The 20,348-nt window shown below is 50.7% G+C and overlaps 1 protein-coding gene across 1 annotated transcript in view; it reads left to right on the top strand.

Moving 5' to 3' along the window:
• The window catches only part of JPH2 (junctophilin 2), a 75,647-nt gene extending 56,808 nt beyond the window's left edge, over positions 1-18,839 (top strand). Inside the window, exons 3-6 of the mRNA XM_012467222.2 lie at positions 12,244-12,362; positions 14,130-14,851; positions 15,602-15,696; positions 17,014-18,839. Coding sequence (XP_012322645.2) covers positions 12,244-12,362; positions 14,130-14,851; positions 15,602-15,682 — 922 coding nt within the window. The 3' untranslated portion in view covers positions 15,683-15,696; positions 17,014-18,839. The remainder of the gene's footprint in view (positions 1-12,243; positions 12,363-14,129; positions 14,852-15,601; positions 15,697-17,013) is intronic.
• Positions 18,840-20,348: the final 1,509 nt, after the last annotated feature.

Here is a 20,348-nt window from a genome sequence, read left to right as displayed (position 1 = left end):
CCTGGACAGACAAGGAAGGCTCAAAAGCTGAAATAGCTATTGTGTTAGCGAAGTGACTTCAGTGTGCTGTTCCTTTAATATGATGGTTTCTGTAGTTTGTAAAATTTAAAAATCTGGCATAGATGTTTTGAAAAGGAAGTTTCCTTGTGTGGTTTTGGAACTGGAAGCCTCTTTGATGGCAGGCAGCAAGATCCAGTTTGAATTGCAGGGTCCATTCCTCTGTTGGTTGGTGGGGGAGGAGCAAGGCCTGAAGTTCTCTCCCTGTCATTTCATTGGTTGCTAAAGTGCAGCCGGACCTCTGGGCGATGCTAGCCTCCAAGGGCCAGACTTTCTTGTGGGATGTGAAGGATGTGGGGAACGTGCTGGTAACGCAGCCCCGGGCCCTCTCAGACAGGCAGCAGGAATGTCAGGAATATATAACTCAGGGGCCTCCTGATGCCCCTGGGGGACGAGGCTGAGCTGTGGCAACCACAGCTGCTGGGCCCGTGGAAAGTGGGCATGAGCCGAAGCGGTGCAGCAGATGCGGGGGTCAGCAAAGGCTTTGGGGCCAGGGAGACCTGGGTTTGGGCTCGAGCCAGCTCTGGACTTACTAGCTATGAGCCGTGGGCAAATGACTTTCTGAGCCTGCGCTGCTTCCCCTGTGAAGTGGATCGTCTTGAGGACGACAGGAGATCACACAGGTTGTTTGGTGCAGCAACAGGTTACTACAAACTTGGTGGCTTAAAACAATACAGATTTATTCTTTTCCAGTTCTGGAGGTTGGAAGGCTAAAGTCAGATTTCCTTCTGGAGGCTCTAAGGGGAAGATCTCAGTCCTTGCCTTTTCAACCCCCAGTGGCCCCCTGCATTCCTGAGCTCATGGCATCTTCCTCTGTCTTCAAAACACATCACACCCGTCTCTGCGCCCATCATCACGTCGGCTTCTCCTCTTCTGTTATCAAAAGCTCCCTCTTATAAGGACACCTGTGGTTACATTTAGGGCCTTCCTGTCTAACCCAGGATGATCTTCCTATCTCAAGATCCTTAATTTAGTTGTACCTGCAAAGCCCTCTTTGCCATAGAAGGTAACATCCACAGGTTCCAGGTACCAGAACCAAATATCTTTAGGGCCATTATTCAGCTGACGCCCTCGACTGAGTGTCTGGCACATAGTTAGCTCTCAGTAAGCAGCAACTCTTCTTCTCCTTCTCCTTCTCCTTCTCCTTCTCCTTCTCCTTCTCCTTCTCCTTCTCCTTCTCCTTCTCCTCCTTCTCCTTCTCCTTCTCCTCCTTCTCCTCCTTCTCCTCCTTCTCCTCCTTCTCCTCCTTCTCCTCCTTCTCCTCCTCCTCCTCCTCCTCCTCCTCCTTCTTCTTTCTTCTTCTTCTTCGCCTGGCTCTGTTGCCCAGGCTGGAGTGCAGAGTGCGATCTCTACTCACTGCAACATCCGCCTCCTGAGTTCAAGCAATTGTCCTGCCTCTGCCTCTCGAGTAGCTGGGATTACAGACACACGCCACCACACCTGGCTAATTTTTGTATTTTTAGTAGAGACAAGATTTCACCATGTTGGCCAGGCTGGTCTCAAATTCCTGACCTCAAGTGATCTACCTGCCTCAGCCTCCCAAAGTGCTGAGATTACAGGTGTGAGCTGCCATGCCCAGCTGATAAGCAGCAACTCTTGCTACTTTGCCCCATCTTCTAGGCTGAGAGCTCACACACCCACTCCCTCACTGGAGGAGGCTCCGCTCCAGCTGGAGGCTGGGGGATTTTGGTGGAGCTTCCAAGTGGAGAGGTTCTACATAAGGCCTGAGGGCTGTCACAACCCCCCAACCTCAGAATCCCCAACACCACTCTTAATCCTCACCTCAGCTAGAAAAATCTGCATCGAGCTTGCTGTATGCCCAGCCCTGTTTCAAATGCTTTCTGCCGGTCAGTTCTCTCTCTAATCCCTGCAAGCCTATGAGGTGAGGGCTCTTCATAACCTCCTTTTACAGATGGAAAAATCAAAGCACAGAGAATTTCAGTAAGTTACCCACAGTCATGCAGCTGTGTTCCTAACCAACTTGGAATATACCATCATGTTAACCGGGTGCAGTGACGTGCCCCTGTAATTTGAGCTACTTGGGAGGCTGAGATGAGAGGATCACTTGAGCCCAGGAGTTCAAGGTTGCAGTGAGCTATGATTGCACCACGGCACCCCAGCCTGGGCAACAGAGTGAGACTCTGTCTCTTTAACAGAGAACAAGACCAAAATGTTAATAGCAATTTTTTATTTTTTAAAAAATGCTCATTTTCCAAAATTTTCTTTGAGGAAGCCACTTTATTTTTATAGTTATACAGTGTATCTTATATTTATAATATAGAAATAATAAAATACAAATTATGAACGTGTAACATGGATTTTCTTCTGCCCCATAGTCTTGTTCCACACTCAAGACTTTTTACTTTGTCTTATCTTTCTTAGCAGACTCTACATCATTCAAGGGCAGCGCCCATGTCTGCCTTCATTATTACTTTCATTATAACAAGAATGAGCACGTGACCTAACCTCCCTGTGCCTCGGTTTCCTCATCTATAAAATGCTGGTAGCGCCTACCTCATTGGGTGCGATGAGCCCTTGGTTATTTCCCACTTTTTCTTATTAGAAACGATGTTCGTAGAACTAAGTATAAGAACTAAAACCATAAAATTCTTAGATGAAAATATAAGAGTAAATTTTTGTGACCTTGGATTAGGCAAAACCTTCTTAGTTATGACACCCAAAGCACAAGTGACAAAAGGTAGCTAAATTGGACTTCGTTAAAATAAAATAACTTTTGTACTTCAAAGGACACCATCAAGAAAGTGAAAAAGCCCAGAGAATGGGAAAAATATTTACAAATCATATATATGATAAGTGACTTGCATTAGAATATATAAAGAAATTTTACAATTCAATAATAAAAAGACAAAAAATTCCCATTAAAATTGGGCAAAGGATCTGAATAGGCATTTATCCTAAGAAGATATACAAGCAGGCATTAAGCACATAGAAAGATGTTCAACGTCATTAGCTATCAGGGAAATGCAAATGAAAACCACAATGAGATGGCACTTCCCAGACCTCTAGTATGGCCACAATCAAATGACGGATGATATCAAGTGTTAGGGAGGATGTGGAGAAACTGGAACTCTCACGTGTTACTGATGGAACATAATATGGTACAGCCATCTCAAGACCAGTTTAGCAGATCCTCAAAAGTTAAACATAGAGTTACCACAGAACCCAGCAATTCTGCTCCTCGATATATACTCAAGAGGAATGAAAACATGTCCACCCAAAAACCTGTACACAGATGTCCGTAGCAGCATTGTTCATAATAACCAAAAAGTGGAAACAACCCTAATGTCCACCAACTACTGAACAGGTAGGTCAGTATCCATTGGTGTATCCACACAATGGAATATTGACAATAAAAAGGAATGAAGTACTGATGCATGCGACACTGTGGGAGAACGCTGAAATGATGTTTAGATGACACATCCATTTGTTGGGAAATGATAGAATTTCGGAAGTGAATGCTTGTAAGCATTGTTATAATAGTAACAAAAACACTAATAATAATGATAGCTAATATTTGTTACGTGCTCCATTTATGCTAAGCACATTTGTGCTATCTCATTTCAAACTCCCAGTAATTTTGTGAGTTTAGTATTCTTATCCCTATTTCAGAATTGAAGAAACTGAGGCCAGAGAGCAAAGGTCAGATATCTAGATGATGGTGCTACGAATTGGACTTGAGTTTGTGCCCTTAACCCCTCTTGTGAGGGGCTTCCCAGTAGGGCACTGCCTGCCTCGTTGACCACTGTACATGTCTCTAGCACCCAGTTCTGGGCTCCACATAGCAGGGGCTCAGCACACATTTGCCGAATAAGAATGAATAGAATCCTGGGTGGGGAGAGGAAGATCCCATGGGTCAGGGCTCCTGACTGCACCTGCATCCTTGGGGGTGGAGCGGGCTTTCTCATAGGGAGCTCTCTGTGCCAGTGCTGGACACCCAGCTGTGGTCCTTCCTCTAGATTAGCCTGGCCATGATTGTTCTGGGGGAAATGGCCATGACCAGCCAGAGCCAGGGGCGAGGGGCTATTTCGGGAGAGGGTAGGGTGGTGGCATTAGAAGCATCCCCACCTTAGGAAGACACTGGACAGCACTTTCCCTGTAACCACCTCGGCAGCCTCCAGAGAGGCTGGCAGTGACCTGAGCCAGGGACACTGATTATGTGCCCCCATCCTCCAAACCTACCGTGGGATTCCTGGGCTGAAGGATTTATTATTGTTTTTATTATTATTCTAAAGTGAACAATTCAGTGGCATTTAGGAAATTCAGGATTTTTGTTTCAGTCTCCTCCAAAGCACCATGCCTTTTCTTTTTTTTCCTTTTTTTTTTTTTCTGAGATAGGGTCTTGCTTTGTCACCCAGGCTGGAGTGCAGTGGCACAATCATAGCTCACTGCAGCCTTGACCTCCCTGGCTCAAGCATCCTCCCACCTCAACCTTCCAAGTAGCAAGGACCATTAGCCACCAGGCCCAGCTAGTGTTTTTATTTATTTATTTTTTGTAGATATAGGGTCTCACTGTGTTGCCCAGGCTAAAACTGCACTTCTCATTTTATGTAACAAGCCCTTAGGTAGCACTTCCTGTGTTCTGAGCCACGTGACTATAACTAATTTACTCCTTACACCATTCCTTGGAGACGTGTGCCCTTGTTATTCTCACTTTACAAATGAGGAGATTGAGCTCAAGGTGATGAGGAGCAGAGCCAGGGTCTGTGCCCAGGCAGCCTGGCCAGAGTTAGCCCCTCTTTGCCACTCCACCATGTGGTTTATAGGCTTTGCTCTGAGCCCCTGCTCATCCATGGACTTCCAGAAATGTTGCTTGATTGACCTGGTAGGGCTGCATTAGGCTGCAAGCTCCCCGGGCTGCTGCTGGGTCTTATTCATTCCCATCCTTGGTCCCAGCACATGATGGTCCTGACTCAGAAGTGGCACCAGGAAGGAAGCAGCTTGGTGTCATGGGTAAGAGCTTGGGCAGATTCACTTTCTAGTGTGTGACCTTGAGAATGTGCCTCCACCTCTCTGGGGTCATATGTATTTACACATGACCATGGCATAAGGCTGGTCACAGAGTGCTCCCCAAATAACCGAGATTAATATTATTCATAATAATAGTAGAAGAGACATTTTTTGAGTGAATACATTAGAACAGGGGTGGGCAGACTTTGTGAAGGACTAGGTGGTAAATATTTTGGTACTTGTACGTCATATGGTTTCTATGGCAACTACTTAACTCTAGACAGTATGAATGAGCATAGCTGTGTTTCAACAAGATTTTGTTTATAGGGACACACATATCTGGATTTCATATAATTTTCATGTGTCACAAAATATTACTTTTGTTTTTTTGAGCCAGAATCTAGCTCTGTTGCCCAGGCTGGAGTACAGTGGTACAATCTCAGCTCACTGCAACCTCCGCCTCCCAGGTTCAAGTGATTCTCTGCCTCAGCCTCCCAAGTACCTGGGACTACAGGTGCACACCACTGTGCCCAGCTGATTTTTGTATTTTTTTGTAGAGATGGGGTTTCACCGTGTTGCCGAGGCTGGTTTCGAACTCCTGGTCTCAAGTGATCCACCCGCCTCAGCCTCCCAAAGTGCTGGGATTACAGGTGTGAGCCACCGCGCCTGGTTTTACTTTTGTTTTTTTCTAACCATTCAAAAATATGCCATTCTTAGCTCATGGGCGTTACAGAAGCTGGCAGCAGCTGGGTTTAGCCTACCACTGTAATCTGCTGACCCATGCACTGGAATGTAACCTCTGGAAGGGATTCGTGTTTTCTTTCTTTCTTTATTCCTTTTGTTTTGTTTTGTTTAAGATAGAGTTGGGGTCTTGCTGTGTTGCCCAGGCTGGTCTGAAACTCCTGGCCTCAAGTGAGCCTCCTGCCTCAGCCTCCCAAAGTGTTGGGATTACAGGCGTGAGCCACTGTGCCCGGCCATACAAGGGATTTTTGGATGTTCAGTTTGCCTCTGTGTCCTCAGTGCCCAGAAGAGTGCCTAGCACATAGCAGGCACTCCATAAAGTTGTATTAAATGAATGAACCGAGACGTAGAGGTGGGTCTTGAACTGATTCTTTAAGGTCAGGATCGCAGCAGGAGGGGAAAGAGCCTTCCAGGTGGGGGAACAGCCTAAGCAAAGGCCTGGAGTCGGGGCAAGTCTGGTGAGTGTCCCCCTTTGGCCTCAGGAAGCCACCAATGCCTGGTGGAGACAACTGGGAAACAACCAAGCAGTGAAGGGACCGCGAGGGAAGGTGGGGAAAGGAGGCCGGGGTTGGGCGGGTGCTTTTAGAAGTGGCTCTATTGGGTGATAGCCCTGCTCCTATCCCAGAAACACCAGCCTTATTTTTAACCCTGCTGACGAAAGTTAATCCGAATGAAATCAAGAAGAGTCTCCCTGTTCCACCCCCAGCCCCAGTGACCGCTCCCTTCCCCCAAGCAGGGCCAGAGCCATCCTCTAGACCCTCACCCAGAGGCATGGGTCCAGACTCGGTGCATGGTCAGAGGAGCAGGAATGCTTCCTGCATTTCCCCAGCAGGGCCTTGATTCAGGGAGGGCCCCTGGTGCTGAAAGGAAAATATCCAAGGCTCCTAGGGGGTTGAGCAGGCTGGGAACAGTTTCAAGAGGGAGCTAGCTTTTCTCTCTGTCTGCTGAACACCTGTTTCTCAAACTTTAGTGAGAATCCTAAAGATTCTCAGATTCCTAGGCTCGTTCCCTTCCAGTTCTAATGAGTCAATCTGGCCAGAGCCCAAGAGTTTGTATTTCTGAGCTTGTGGGTGATAAGGATGTTGGGTGGGGGTCACGGACTGCATTATGAGAGGCACTGGCCTAGAAGCAATAGCCTCCCAGCCCCAGCGATTCCGCCTTCACCCTTCACCTGCGAGCTGCTGGTATACCCCATCCGGACCGCCTTGGGCAAGGGTCTGGAGAACCTTGAAGGCCATGCTAAGTAGTTAGGGTTTTATTTTGAGCACAGTAGGAAGCCTTGCAAAGATTGGAAGCAAGGGGTGAGGCCACGGGCTTGTGGGTTAAGTAAGCTTGCCGAGCCACTGTGTGCAGGAGCAGCTGTAAGAGCCAGGCTGCAGGCAGGGGAGACAGATGGGAGGGGTGCAGGAGGAGTGGCAGAGGGTCTGAGACGGCAGGATCAAGAGCTATAAAGAGAGCCTGAGAGACCAGCATTGGTGATTGACGGGCTGTAGATGTGGAAGGAGGTGGGGAGGGAGGGAAGGTGCTGAAGAACCTGGGACTCCTGGCCTGAAGGCTGGGATCAGACATCAGGAGCATGGGACGGGGGGAGAAGGGCTGATAGGATGCAGCAGGCCAGGCGGATGGAGATGGACAGCCCAGCAGCGCTCATTGCCCTGGGCTGTGTGGCTGCCGTGTTCTGGCTGTACACAGTTGGTCCCCCAGAATCTTCCAGGGCTAGACGGAAAGGCTGCTTTTCTGCCTGTGAGGAGTCCTTGGCACAGCTTCCAAAGGCACCAGAAAGTGGGCATCCTTCAGCTCACATGACCAAAAAAGGGCATTTTCTTGGTTTGAAGGCTTGCCCAGCCCTTTCCCTCCTCCTCCCACCTGGGGTTTCAGGTTCCCAGGGAAGTGGCTCTAAAAAGTGTAGAACTTTGTCTCATACTCTTGTGTAGGCAAAAATAAGCCTGGAGATATGCATGTAGCACATCAGTTCTGATGTACAAAGTCATTCTCCTCCTCCTCTTTCACCACCGCCGCCATCACCCCGTCATCATCATCACCAAGGCCAAGCACTTTCACATGTCGTCTCTCACTTAGTTTTCACAGCAACTTCCTTCCTTCCTTCTTTCTTTCTTTTTTTTTTTTTTTTTTGAGATGGAGTCTCACTTTGCTGCCTAGGCTGGAGTGCAATGGCACAATCTCAGCTCACTGCAACCTCAGCCTCCAGGGTACAAGTGATTCTTCTGCCTCAGCCTCCTGAGTAACTGGGGCTACATGCACGCACCACCACGCCCGGCTAATTTTTGTATTTTTAGTAGAGACGGGATTTCACCATGCTGGACAGGCTGGTCTCGAACTCCTGACCTTGTGATCCGCCTGTCTCGGCCTCCCAAAGTACTGGGATTACAGGTGTAAGCCACCGTGCCTGGCCCACAGCAACTTCAGGAGGGGAGAATTATTATCTCCACTTTACAGATGAAGTTGAGGCACAGAAAGGTAAAGCTATGCATGCACCCAAGGTCCTGGAGGCCCAGTGGGGTGAGGTGAGTGAGTGAGGGATCCAAGCACAGGGTCCAATCCAGGCTTTATTAAAAATTTCCTTCATAGGTTGTTCATCAAGAATTAATTTTCCCATTAATTTTGACTTTTCAAAATATTGCATTAAAATATTATTTCTCTTGCTCACTGAGTTTTTTGGCAGCCCCGTAAATTTTGCCCCTAAAGTGAGTGTCTCGGTCATCTTACTCTGTCCCCAGCCTTGGCAGAACCAAAATTGGAATCCAGGGCTGCTGATTCCCAAACTATGTGCTCTTAACTCTTCCCTAGGCTGCCTCCTGGCCCCTGCACATGTGCACGCCTGCATGCCTGCTTTCAGTCATGCATTCATTCATTCATTCAGTAAACATTACTATGGCAATATGGCACAGTGGAGAGGCAGAGGCTTGGGAATCAGACAGCTCCGGGTTTGGAATCTTACTCTGCTACTTGTTATTGAGTGGAGTCAAGCCTGTGTTTAGGATACAGACTCTAGATCCCAGAATGCTTTGGTTTGAATCCTTACTGTGTTACTTACTAGCTATATAAGTTTGGGTGGATTCTTTTTTTTTTTTTTTTTGAGACATGGTCTTGCTCAGTTGCCCAGGCTGGAGCGCAACGGTGCAGTAATAGCTCACTGCAGCCTCGACCTCCTGGGCTCAAGCAGTCCCCCCACCTCAGCCTCCTGAGTAACTGGGACTACAGGCATGCACCACCACATGTGGCTAATTTCTTTTTTTAAAAAATTACTAGAGACAAGGTTTTGCTATGTTGCCTACGCTGGTCTTGAACTCCTGAGCTCAAGTGATCTTCCTGCCTCAGCCTCCCAAAGTGCTGGGATTACAGGCGCGAGCCACCGTGCCAGCCCGGGTGGATCTCTTAGAACCCTCCTGTGCCTTGGATGCCTCCTCTGTAGAGACGGACAGTGGGAATAACATCTACCCTGTAGAGTTACTGGGGGATTAAACAAGCTAATTTCTGTAAAGCCCTTGGCATGTGGTAAGTTCTTTGTAAATGTTAACTCCTATTTTGTTTCCTTGAGCAAGATACCTTTCTGAACCTCAGTTTCCCCACCTGTGAAGTAGGGACAGGTAAATACTACCTCACTACCTCACAGTTTTGAGGTTTTTAAGGGATAAAAGGCCTGGTGCATAGAAGGAGCTTACAGGAATTTATCTCCCTTACTGTGAGACCAGTTCTCTGCTGGAGACTGAGATGAAGACACACACACGTCAGCTCCCGAAGGAATTAACTCATCTGTAGGGAGTGGACACTGACTTGACTTCGTAGCTCCTTGAAGGCACCGAGCTCTTCCTCAGTCTCAGGGTCTTTCCTATGCTCTTCTGTCTACCTGGCTCATCGACTCACCCACCTCTTATGGGCCTAACGTATGTGTTTCTTCAAGTCTCAACTCAAATGTCGACATCTTTAAGGAATCCTTCCCTGACCAGCCCACCTCCACCACCCACCGACGTTAACTCTTTCCTTGTATTTTTGTTTGTTTCTTTGTTTTGAGATGGAATTTCACTCTTGTTGCCCAGGCTGGAGTGCAATGGTGCAGTCTTAGCTCACCACAACCTCCGCCTGCCGGGTTCAAGAGATTCTCCTGCCTCAGCCTCCCGAGTAGCTGGGATTACAGGCGCACGCCACCATGCCTGGCTAATTTTGCATTTTTAATAGGGAAGGCGTTTCTCCATGTTAGTCAGGCTGGTCTCGATCTTCCAACCTCAGTTGATCTGCCCGCCTTGGCCTCCCAAAGTGCTGGGATTACAGGCGTGAGCCGCCGCGCCCGGCCAACATTAAGTCTTTCTGTTCTGCGTCTCCATCGTATCCTCTACTCCTCCTTCACAGCATATTTCACAATTGTCATTAGGTGCTTATTATCTAATTGCATTTTATTCAATAGTTTTTGCGTTTGTTTACTATCCAGCTCCCTCAGCTGACAGTGGCCTTTCTGGTCCACAGAGTCTCTGCCCTCAGTCCCTGGCTGTGCTCGGCTCCTGGCACAGGCTCTGGCACATGCTCAGCTCCTGGCACAGAGCAACTTTGTCTAACCCGTGCCCGTGGGCCACATGCAGTCCAGGATGGCTTTGAATGCAGCCCAACACGAATTTGTAAACTTTCTTAAAATGTTACGGGATTCTTTTTGTGATTTTTTTAATGTTTCAGCTATCGTTAGTGTTAGTGTATTTTCTGTGTGGTCCATGACAATTCTTCTTCTTCCATTGGTCCAGGGAAGCCAAAAGATTGGACACCCCTGTCCTAGAGTTACGTTGCCTGGGTTCAAAATCCCAGCTCCTGCACTTCAGGACTCTGTGACCTTGGGCAAATTGGTTAACCTGTTTGGGCTTCAATTTTCTTTTCTGTAAAATAGGGATAATAATAACAGCACCAGCTTCCTAAGGCATTAGAATAATCATATGAGATAATCTTCATAACTCCTTTAGAACCATTCCTGGCCCATTCGGAAATTAGACTGTTATTATTTTAGTAGGTACCTCTGTGAGTTAAGCTAGGCTGACAGCTGAAACAGACATCTCCCAAATCTCAGGTACTTAACGCAATGAATGTTTAAGATCTGCTCCTGTCACATGCAACTGTGGGGCTGTGGGAAGGGGCTTTGCTCTGTGCAATCATTTATGGGCCCAGATTTCTTAACTTGAAGTCCACAGGAGGTTCTGTGGATAGATTTCAGGGGTACGTGAACTTGGATGGTTTCAGTTAGATTCCCTAGAAGTAGAGCCTGAAATGGGGATTCTTATGTAAGTGATTCATTGAGGGAGGCTTCCAGAAGAGACGAGAATGAGACGCAAGACGGCATAGGGAAGGAGCTGAACAAAGATGTGGTCTCAACTGGAGACCTGCTTCAGCCAGTCCATCTGGGGCCCTAGAGTGTGGATTGTAGCTGCTGCAGCTGGAGTTCCTTCCTCTTGGGGCAAGAGGAGGCTGACCAGTATCAGTCATTGATGTGGGCTGCCTGGGTTTAGGGGTAAGCAGGGCAGTATTTTAACTTCTGGAACAAGGTGGCGTCTATGGGTTACAAGTCTCTGGGGGTAGTAAGGAGTCATTAGCAGCCAACACTCACATCAGCCAGGGGTGGGCACATTTGCCCAGTGAAGGGATCTGTGTAGGGCACCAAAAGTGCCCACTACAGATGGGAAAAGCTACATCTATATTTTTGTTAACTCTAACTGCAATTTAGCCTTCTCTTCAGTTGTGGAAATAGGCAGTAAATCATAATAGTACTAGTAGTAGCTGTGACTTTGTCACTAATAGAAATCTCACATTTTCATGTTATATTACATGTTGTAATTAGATATCCTTGAAATATCCTTTATGCTAATCTATACTTTAAAATTATAGTTGTTAATAGACTTGATATTTTGTTTAATGTGATAAATAAGGATATAGATTATTATATTACAAATGTGTGCTTTTAAATATTTTGGAAACAGTATGTCAAGTAACTGCATCCTTTTGTAATCCTATGTATTTTATGTATTTGAAAACATTATTCTGAGAAGGGATCCATAGGCTTCATTGCACTGCCAAAGGAATCTGTGACACAGAGGTTAAATACCCTGTTCTGGGGCCTCAGCCTGCTCTGCATTCAACCAGCAATGCTGGGGGAAAAGCAAGAGGGCAAAGAGGTTTTTATAGGCCAAGCCTGGAAATAGCATACATGATATCTTCCCACAATGCATTGGCCAGAACTCAGTCACCTGACCACACCTAACTGCAAGGGAGGCTGGGAAACGTAGTCTATCTCTGTGCTCAGAAAGAAGAGGAAATGATCTGGAGAATACACAGCAGTCTGGGCCATGAGGCTCAATAAGTATTCATTGACTGCCCGAGTGAATGAGTGCTCTATTTAGCACGTCTCTTTGTGGGTTAAGGAGAAGGGCCAGAAGGCTGGTTCTCTGGAAGAATCCTGAGTCTTCTGCCACATTGTCTCTGTAGGACAAGCCACGCCAAGGCCAAAGCTGAGGCAGCGGAACAGGCTGCAGTGGCCGCCAACCAGGAGTCCAACATTGCTCGCACTTTGGCCAGGGAGCTGGCTCCGGACTTCTACCAGCCAGGTAGGGCCAACCAGGGAAGGATGGGCAGGGTAGGGCTTTCCCTGGGGTGGGTGCTTTTCTTTGCTTGCTGGAATCTGAGATGCCCAAGTGGTTTCCTGGATGCCCGTGAGTCTCGGAAACTGGGGTGTTGTGCAAATATGGGATGGGATGATGCAGGGAGCTCGTGGGAGGGCAGCAGAAGCACTCCAGGTCTTTTCTCTCTGCTCTGAGCAGGGAAGACAGTTGGAGCTGGTGAAGCTTAGAGGGGAGAAGTCACTGGTGGATGAGAGGGAAAAATGGCTTCTTGCACTTGCCCAACAGTTTCAGTCAAGCATTGAGCACTGTCCATATGTCAGGCACTGTGCCAGGCTCTAGGGGTACATAAGTGGGGTCCAAAATCTAGGGCAGTAGAGAGTCACAAAAACAACAAAGCTAGGGGTACAATAAATGGACTCTGCATTCATTCAAATCCTGATTCCACTGCTTCCCAGCTGTGAGACTTTGAGTGAGGTGTTTAACCTCCATAAACCTCAGTTTTCTGATCTGTAAAATGGGAGTAAGAATCGTACCTGTGTTTTTGTACATGGATTAAATGCATGTAAGGTACATGCCCAGTCCTCAGTAAGCTCTCAGTGACTGTGGCTGTTGTCTGACGATTATGGTTCTATTTCACACAGCAGGATGAGCACTGTGCGGTTAGAATGGGAGCAGAGGGAGCTTGCAGGAAGCACTTAGCCCAGTTAGGCAAGAGGAGGTGTTAGAGAAGGCTGCCCTCAGGAGAGGCCATTTGAGCTGTCTTGAAAGCTTGAACAAGAGTCTATCAAGTCAGTGGGTCTTAAATTTGACACAGATTGCTGGGCCCACCCCTCAGAGTTTCTGATTCAGTAGGTGTCAGGTGGAGCCTGTGAATATGCATTTCTAAGGATCAGGTGATACAGATGCGGCTGGTCAGAGACCAGACTTTGAGAACTGCTGCACCAGATAGTACTGGCTGGGATGGCTGGAGGAAGTGCAAAGGCACAGAAACTCGGTCAGAGCAGCATGCCAGGAAGCTAGATCACAACGTAGGCTGTGGGTGCTGAGAGTCGAGGCTGCAGAGTAAGGAGGACCTCCCGGCCTTGGCAGAGATCTTGCACATGGATAGAGTGGTGGGAACCCCTGAGGGACGGAGATCGACGTTCTCTGCAATGAAGGGTTTTTAAGTTAATGACATAATCAGATGTGTGTTTTCTAAATGTGACCCTGGCTGCAGAAAGGAAGCCAGATGGATAACCTAGGAGCGAAGACCTGTGCCTGGAGGATCCCTCACTTCTGGTCCCAGCGCTCCCCCTGCTGGTCCATGCCTGTGCAGGCACTGAGCTCCGCCTTTGACAGGCATTTTCTCAAACCTTCCACTCGTATTTATGAAACAGTTATGATCAGCCCCATGTTTCAGATAAGGGAATGGAAAGAGACGCGTGCCATAGTAAAGGGCATTACCTCTGGAGCCTGACTGCTGGGTACTAGTCCTGGCTGTGCCCTTTGGCAGCTGTGTGACTTTGGGCAAGTGATTTAACCTCTCAGAGCCTCCCTTCGAGGTTCACAGTAGCATTAACTTCATAGAGTTACTACAACAATTAGATGAGTTAATATTTGGAAAATGCTTAAAACAGTGCCTGGCACTTGGTCAATGCTATGTGAGTGCCAACTGAGTCCATGAATGAGGCTCTAGAGCCGAAGCGGCTGGCGCGGGATCGCCCAGCAGTGGTGTGGGGTTCGAGCCCAGCCTCCCTGTGTTGCCCCTGGCAGGTCCGGAATATCAGAAGCGCCGGCTGTTGCAGGAGATCCTGGAGAACTCGGAGAGCCTGCTGGAGCCTCACGACCGGGGCGCCGGTGCAGCAGGCCTCCGGGAGCCGCCCCGCGAGAGCCCACAGCTACACGAGCGCGAGACCCCTCGGCCCGAGGGTGGCCCCCCATCACCGACCGGGACGCCCCCGCAGCCCAAGCGGCCCCGGCCTGGGGCATCCAAGGACGGCCTGCTGGGCCCGGGCGCCTGGAACGGCGAGCCCAGCGGCGAGGGCAGCCGGCCAGTCACTCCGTCCGAGGGCGCGGTCCGCCGCAGTCCCACGCGTCCAGCTACCGAGCGCATGGCCATCGAGGCTCTGCAGGCGCCGCCACCGCCGTCGCGGGAGCCGGAGGTGGCGCTTTACCAGGGCTACCACAGCTACGCCGTGCGCACCACACCGCCCGAGCCCCCGCCCTTCGAGGACCAGCCCGAGTCCGAGGTCTCCGGGTCCGAGTCCGCGCCCTCGTCCCCGGCCACTGCCCCGCTGCAGCTGCCCACGCTCCGAAGCCCAGAGCCCGCGCGCGAGACCCCTGCCAAGCTGGAGCCCAAGCCCATCGTCCCCAAAGCCGAGCCCAGGCCAAAGGCCCGCAAGACTGAGGCCCGAGGGCTGACCAAGGCCGGGGCCAAGAAGAAGGCACGGAAGGAGGCAACTATGGCTGCAGAGACAGAGGTGGAGGTGGAAGAGGTGAGGCTGTCAGGGAAGGCGTGCCTAAGGTCGGGTTCCCTAGAGGTAGCCGGCTTTGAGGCAGGTTTCAGGTGCAGGGGATTTGGAGGGTGCTGGGGTGCAAGAGATGGAAGCAGATAGAGTAGGGGGAAGTGCAGCAGGGCTGGCGATTAGTGGAGTGTGGCCTTGGCCACAGAGCACTTTGGAGGATAAATGGCCCCACGGAGTCCTCACACCTTGAGGCAGGTACCTTTATACCTAGTATCCCATTGGCAGAGGCAGTTCTCATGAGCAGGGGGCAGCTGGGAGCCTGAGCAGCTGGAGAGTGGGTGCATTTGCCCAGTCGTGGGGGTTTGGGCTAGGCGCCAGCAGCATCTGCTACAAGATGTAGCAGGGAGGGCTTCCTGGAGGTGGAGGAAGGGCCCAGTGGACCTCCTCACTTATGGGAGGCAGGGAGCTAGGCTCAGCAGAAAAAAAAACAAAACAAAAAACTGAAGCTGGGCTTTGAGGGACTGAAGAATGCATCCGAAGGGGAACTAGAAGTAAAGAAGGCAGGATGCATGGGTTCCAGGCCTGATTTGGTTATTTCCAAGAGTCCTTCCAGCTGTGATGGTCTGCTGGCCGAGGGACAGGATACAGCAGTGAATAAAGCCAGCAATGCTCTTAGGAAGGCCCATCCAGAAGTTCCTGCTCTGGCCAGCCTTGCTGTGACCTGGGTGGGGGTGTCTCAGAGGCCATGGGGACTCAGGCAGCCTCTCTCACTGCTCCCAGGTCCCCAACACCATCCTCATCTGCATGGTGATCCTGCTGAACATCGGCCTGGCCATCCTCTTCGTTCACCTCTTGACCTGACCTTTGCCTACCAGGTGCGGCCAGCCGGCTGGAGGAGAGGTGGGGGGCGGGACCCCCCGGGGAGTTCTGAGCACCAGGGAGAAGGGACCTACTCAGTACTTGGATGACAGTCCTGTGACTAATTGAGGCCCACCCACCAGCAGAAGCCAGGACCTAGAGTGTGGTTTGATAGATCATGCCCTTCCCAATACACACACACACACACACACACACACACACACACACACACACTCTCTCTCTCTCTCTCTCTCCCTCCCTCCCTCCCTCCCTCCCTCCCTCCCTCTCCATTAGCTCAGTATTTGCAGAGCACCTGCTCTCTGTCAGGTGAGCACTGAGGGCTTCACTCACTCATTCATTTTGCCAACATGTACTGCTCTGCTGGAAGCTGGGGGTACAGCACAGACTCACTCCTGCCCTAAGAATGGGGTGAACACAGTGAAAGTGACCCTGAACTTAGAACTCACTACAGAAAAGTCTTGCAGTTCAAACAAGCACAACAGGTCTAGGCTGAGCTTCCCTGGGATGGTGGGATGCCCATTTCCATGCTCGTTTTCTCTCTTCCCCACTTCAGTCTTTAATCCCTTGGCCTCCCAGCCTCCTCCCATTCCTCTGCGCATTGGTTTCTCCCCATGATGGAGCTAGGGGCTGGGGTAAGGTCCCGTGAAGTGCAGGGGGCTGGGCTGGGCTGAAGGAGAGTGGCCCTCACTGCTTTCAAGATGAAGTATCTACAAGACAAAGAAAATCTTCTCCCTGCTGGAACCAGCCTTCACAGCCTCAGTCTCATGCTTGGTGATAATAGTGGGCTTTCTGCCTCTTCCCTAGACCCTCTTTTTAGATGCGAGCTTAGTTTGGGCTGGAGGTTCTTAATCTGTCCCAGGAGAGTCTGTGATGTCACCATGTAAACAGTCAATGACAATACCAGCCTGGTAGGTGCTGCCCTGGGGGTGAACGCTTGAGCTCTGCAGGTTCCATGTTTCCCCGGGGGCTCTGGGAAAGCTTCCTGTAGGCACCGATTCCTTTAATAGCCTGAAGGGTGAAAAGGAGTGAACTGGATGACAGTGAGGGAGGAGGAAGGAAGAGATGAGCGCACCAGCAAAGGGAACAGCGTGTGCCAATAAACAGAGGCAGGCAGCTAGGGCCAGGAGAGGCCTTGGGGACTTGTTTGTGACCTGCTGAGTATCAGAACGAAGGGACAAGACTGTCTGGGGGGATGCAGAGGTGGGATCTTGCCCCAGAGAAGATGAGCCCTGAGGCTTGAGCCCTGCACCTGGCTTGGCAGCCCAGCCTCCACCCTCCCTCCCTCGCCTGACCCTTTTGCTGTCTCTTTGCAGAGCCAGAAGTTCCTGCTGAGGACATGAGGACCGTCTTTTTGCAGTGCCAGGCAGGGTGGCCAAAGAGGACTGGACTCTGGACCCAGAGCCCCACGGTCCAGCTCACATTCACCCCACAAACGTTTCAGGAGGTCTCCCATAGCGCCTGTGCCTGGTGGCGGTGGTGTCAAGAGGAATGAAGTGTAATGGCAGCCTCTAGGAGCTCTCTGCCCAGGGCAAGGAGAGCCCGGAGAGAGGCGCCCTGGTCTCTTGAGCTTCCTGAACTGCTCCTGTCCCCTGTCCTCCTCCACTCCCTTGTCTTTCCCCTAGGTTGTCCCCTCCCTGGGCTTTTGTGTGTTTTAGATGTCACCTAACCAGGATGTTAATATTCACTCCCACCCCCTTTCACCCCACCCTCCCCTTCCTCCCACGCTGCCCTACTTTGATTTAATCCTTTGTCTGTGGACTGAGGCCTCCCAGGGAAGCTGGGTGGGATGGGTGCTGAGACCCCCTCAGACCAGCGCAGAGGCCTGTCCTTGTGCAGTCTGTGCCCTGCACTCCCTCCCTTGCCTGTGGACGTTCTGGATGACAGTAGAGGAAATGGACAAGGTCAGTGTGAATATCCCAGAATGCAGTGCTCTGTCTCCTCCCACCAGTCCAGTTAGTTTCCCTTCTGGACCAATAGATGAGAGAGTCTTGACAGAGCCTCTGGCTGGGAGGCTGCTGACCAGGTGGCCAGGGGGCGGGGGCGGGAAGAGGGGTTAAGGCACAGTGATGATGGCCTGTTTTCGAGTGTGTCTGAGCCTGAGGCTGGGATTGCATTTGGGGTTTCCCGTGTGCTTGGGTTGCTAGAGGGTCACCTGAAGGAGCCCTGGGGCCGGTGAGAGAAAGCTCCTGTGATGCCCTGTGAAGTGGCTTGTCTCCTTCCCTGCCCGGGCCCACTGAAGGCTTGCGGAGAGGGGCACAGAAGCCCACGGAAGCCCAGGGAGATGTCCCTGGGGCACACTCAGGCAGACACCAGTTGACAAGAAGACAGGCTGCTTGTCAAGAAGCATTTCCCAGCAAGAGAGGAGCAAGTCCGGGACTCCTCCTGGGTGCAGCCTGGGTGCAGTTATAAGCCCCTTTGACTTACTTGGCAGAAGACAGCTACTTTGCATGTACCTCACTTAAAGATGTTTTCTACCACACTAGGTCTCTGGGCCCCTGTGTTTGCTGGGGGTGGGGTGAAGGCCAAAGGCTATGGTTTCCTGCCTCCAGGAGGATGGAGGGAAAGGGTTTCCAGGACCCTCCAAGCCTGGGGAAGGACGTGGCATGCAAGCTGAGCCAGAGGGGACTGCTGCTGTCCTCCTCCGTTTCTGTGGACCTTGGGGGCTTTGGCTTTGTGGCAGGGCCTCCCCAGGCAGCTCTGGGACCTGAGAGTTTGCTTCTGATGGGGTCTGCTTTCCCACTTCACCTCAATGCTTGGAAACCTCCTCCAGCTTCACACTTGCCGTTTCAAGGCCTGCTGGGACCTTGTGGCTTGGCTGGCATCCAGGACTGCATTTCCATGGAGAAGAACCTGCAGATTCTTCCACCCTCAGCCGGCCATGGCCCACGGCTCTGTGTCTGTGTCTGAGCCTTTTGGGACTCCTGGAGCATGAGGGGAGTGGGCCGGGGACACTGCTCAGTGCTGACGGGCTCCAGGCTCAGGATCAGAGATTCTTGTCCTGTTTTTTTTTTCTTTTGGCCTGTGCTGGGGACAAGCCTGTGCCTGCTGAAGCTCCCAGGCCTACTTTGGGGGCTGGTGTTTGGGGTGGGGGTTCAGGACACTGCAGTCTGTGCAATAATAAACCTGCATCTGCTCATGGGCTCTGGCTGGGCTGCAGCGTGCTTGTGGGCCCAGGACGAGGGGCTGGCTGAAGGAGGGTGGGTGGGAAGAGGCTGGGGGATGTGGGTCCTGCCCGTTAGTGTCCTCATTCTCACGACACTTGAGGGGCAGCTGAGGGGTTTCAGTTTGAATGAAAGCTCAAAGGCCACAGAGCTTCCACAGTGGAGTTTCCAAAGCAAACTTCCAGAAACTTCTATGAGTAGCTGATAGTAGAATCAAGAGCCTGCCCTTTGAACTGGAGTCCCCCCAGGCTCCAATCCTAGCTTGGCCACTTTCTTCACTTCTCTGAGCCTCAGTTTCCTCATCTATAAAATGGGGCTAACAACAGTGCCTACCTCCCAGTAGTGGGGATTATATTAGCTGTTCAGGCTTATGGGAAGCCCAGCAGTGGAAAGCAGTGAGAAATAGGTGGGTGTTGTTACTGTTATCACACTACAGTGCTGTTAGCTCTGCTCCAGCTCTCTGGCGTTTTTATAGATGATCCCAGGAACCCCAAAGGGGTGGAGGTGATTCAGATACTGGTTGTTTCATCATAGACTATCTCCATCAGTGGGGGACCCTGATGTGATCTCCACACTCTACAGAGGCTTGGAGCAGAGGGTCTCGCCCAAGGTCACACACACAGCAAGTCGGTGGCGGGAAAGCTGAGGTCTCTTGACTTTCTAGGAATAAGCACTGCCTGTGAAGTTTCTCTCAAGCCCGTGGTCCCCAGCGAGGGGGTTGGAGGGGTGAGTTCCTCACCCACCACCAGGCTGGAGTTCAGGCGCACCCTGTCATCAGGAGCCTGGCTCCTCCACCCACCCCAACCCTACCAATGATGGGCTGTGTGTCCCCTCACTCCCTCGTTCCCTGCCTCAGTTTCCTCTTCTGCTGAGGAGACTAATCCCTGTCCCACAGTCTTCTTCCTAGGCAATGCAGTTGTGAAACTCAAATGAGATAGATTCTAGTGATAAAGAAGTTTTAGGCTGGGCATGATGGCTCACGCCTGGAATCCCAGCATGTTAGGGGGCTGAGGCAGGTGGATCACTTGAGGTCAGGAGTTTGAGAACCCCGTTTCTACTAAAAAAGAAAATACAAAAGCCAGGTGTGGTGGTGGGCACCTGTAAACCCAGCTACTTGGGAGATTGAGACAGGAGAAGCTCTTGAACCCAGGAGACGGAAGTTGCAGTGAGCTTAGATTGAGCCACTGCACTCCAGCCTGGGTGACAGAGCAAGACTTTGTCTCAAAAAACAAAAAAGGTTTTCAAAACTCTGGAACGTCCTGGGATCCCAGGAAGGATGGGCTTGGAGGAATCACAGGAGGGGCAGGGGTGGGAGTGGGGATGAGGAGGGAATGTTTTCATCTGTAGACTTTGATAAAACCTACAGAGGGAAAGCAGATGGGCAGCCAGCCCAGTTAGCCAGTCTGCAGAGGGGGTGTGGTGTGTGTGTGTGGGGCTGGGGTGGGGTGTGTGTGTGTGGTGTGTGTGTGTGTGTGTGTGTGTGTTAG

Source organism: Aotus nancymaae, unplaced genomic scaffold, assembly GCF_030222135.1.
Source record: "Aotus nancymaae isolate 86718 unplaced genomic scaffold, 86718_ANA_hifiasm-v0.15.2.pri h1tg000029l, whole genome shotgun sequence".
Taxonomy (NCBI): domain Eukaryota; kingdom Metazoa; phylum Chordata; class Mammalia; order Primates; family Aotidae; genus Aotus; species Aotus nancymaae.
The sequence above is the reverse complement of the archived record's forward strand: the minus strand, read 5'-3'. Positions and strand labels throughout refer to the sequence as shown.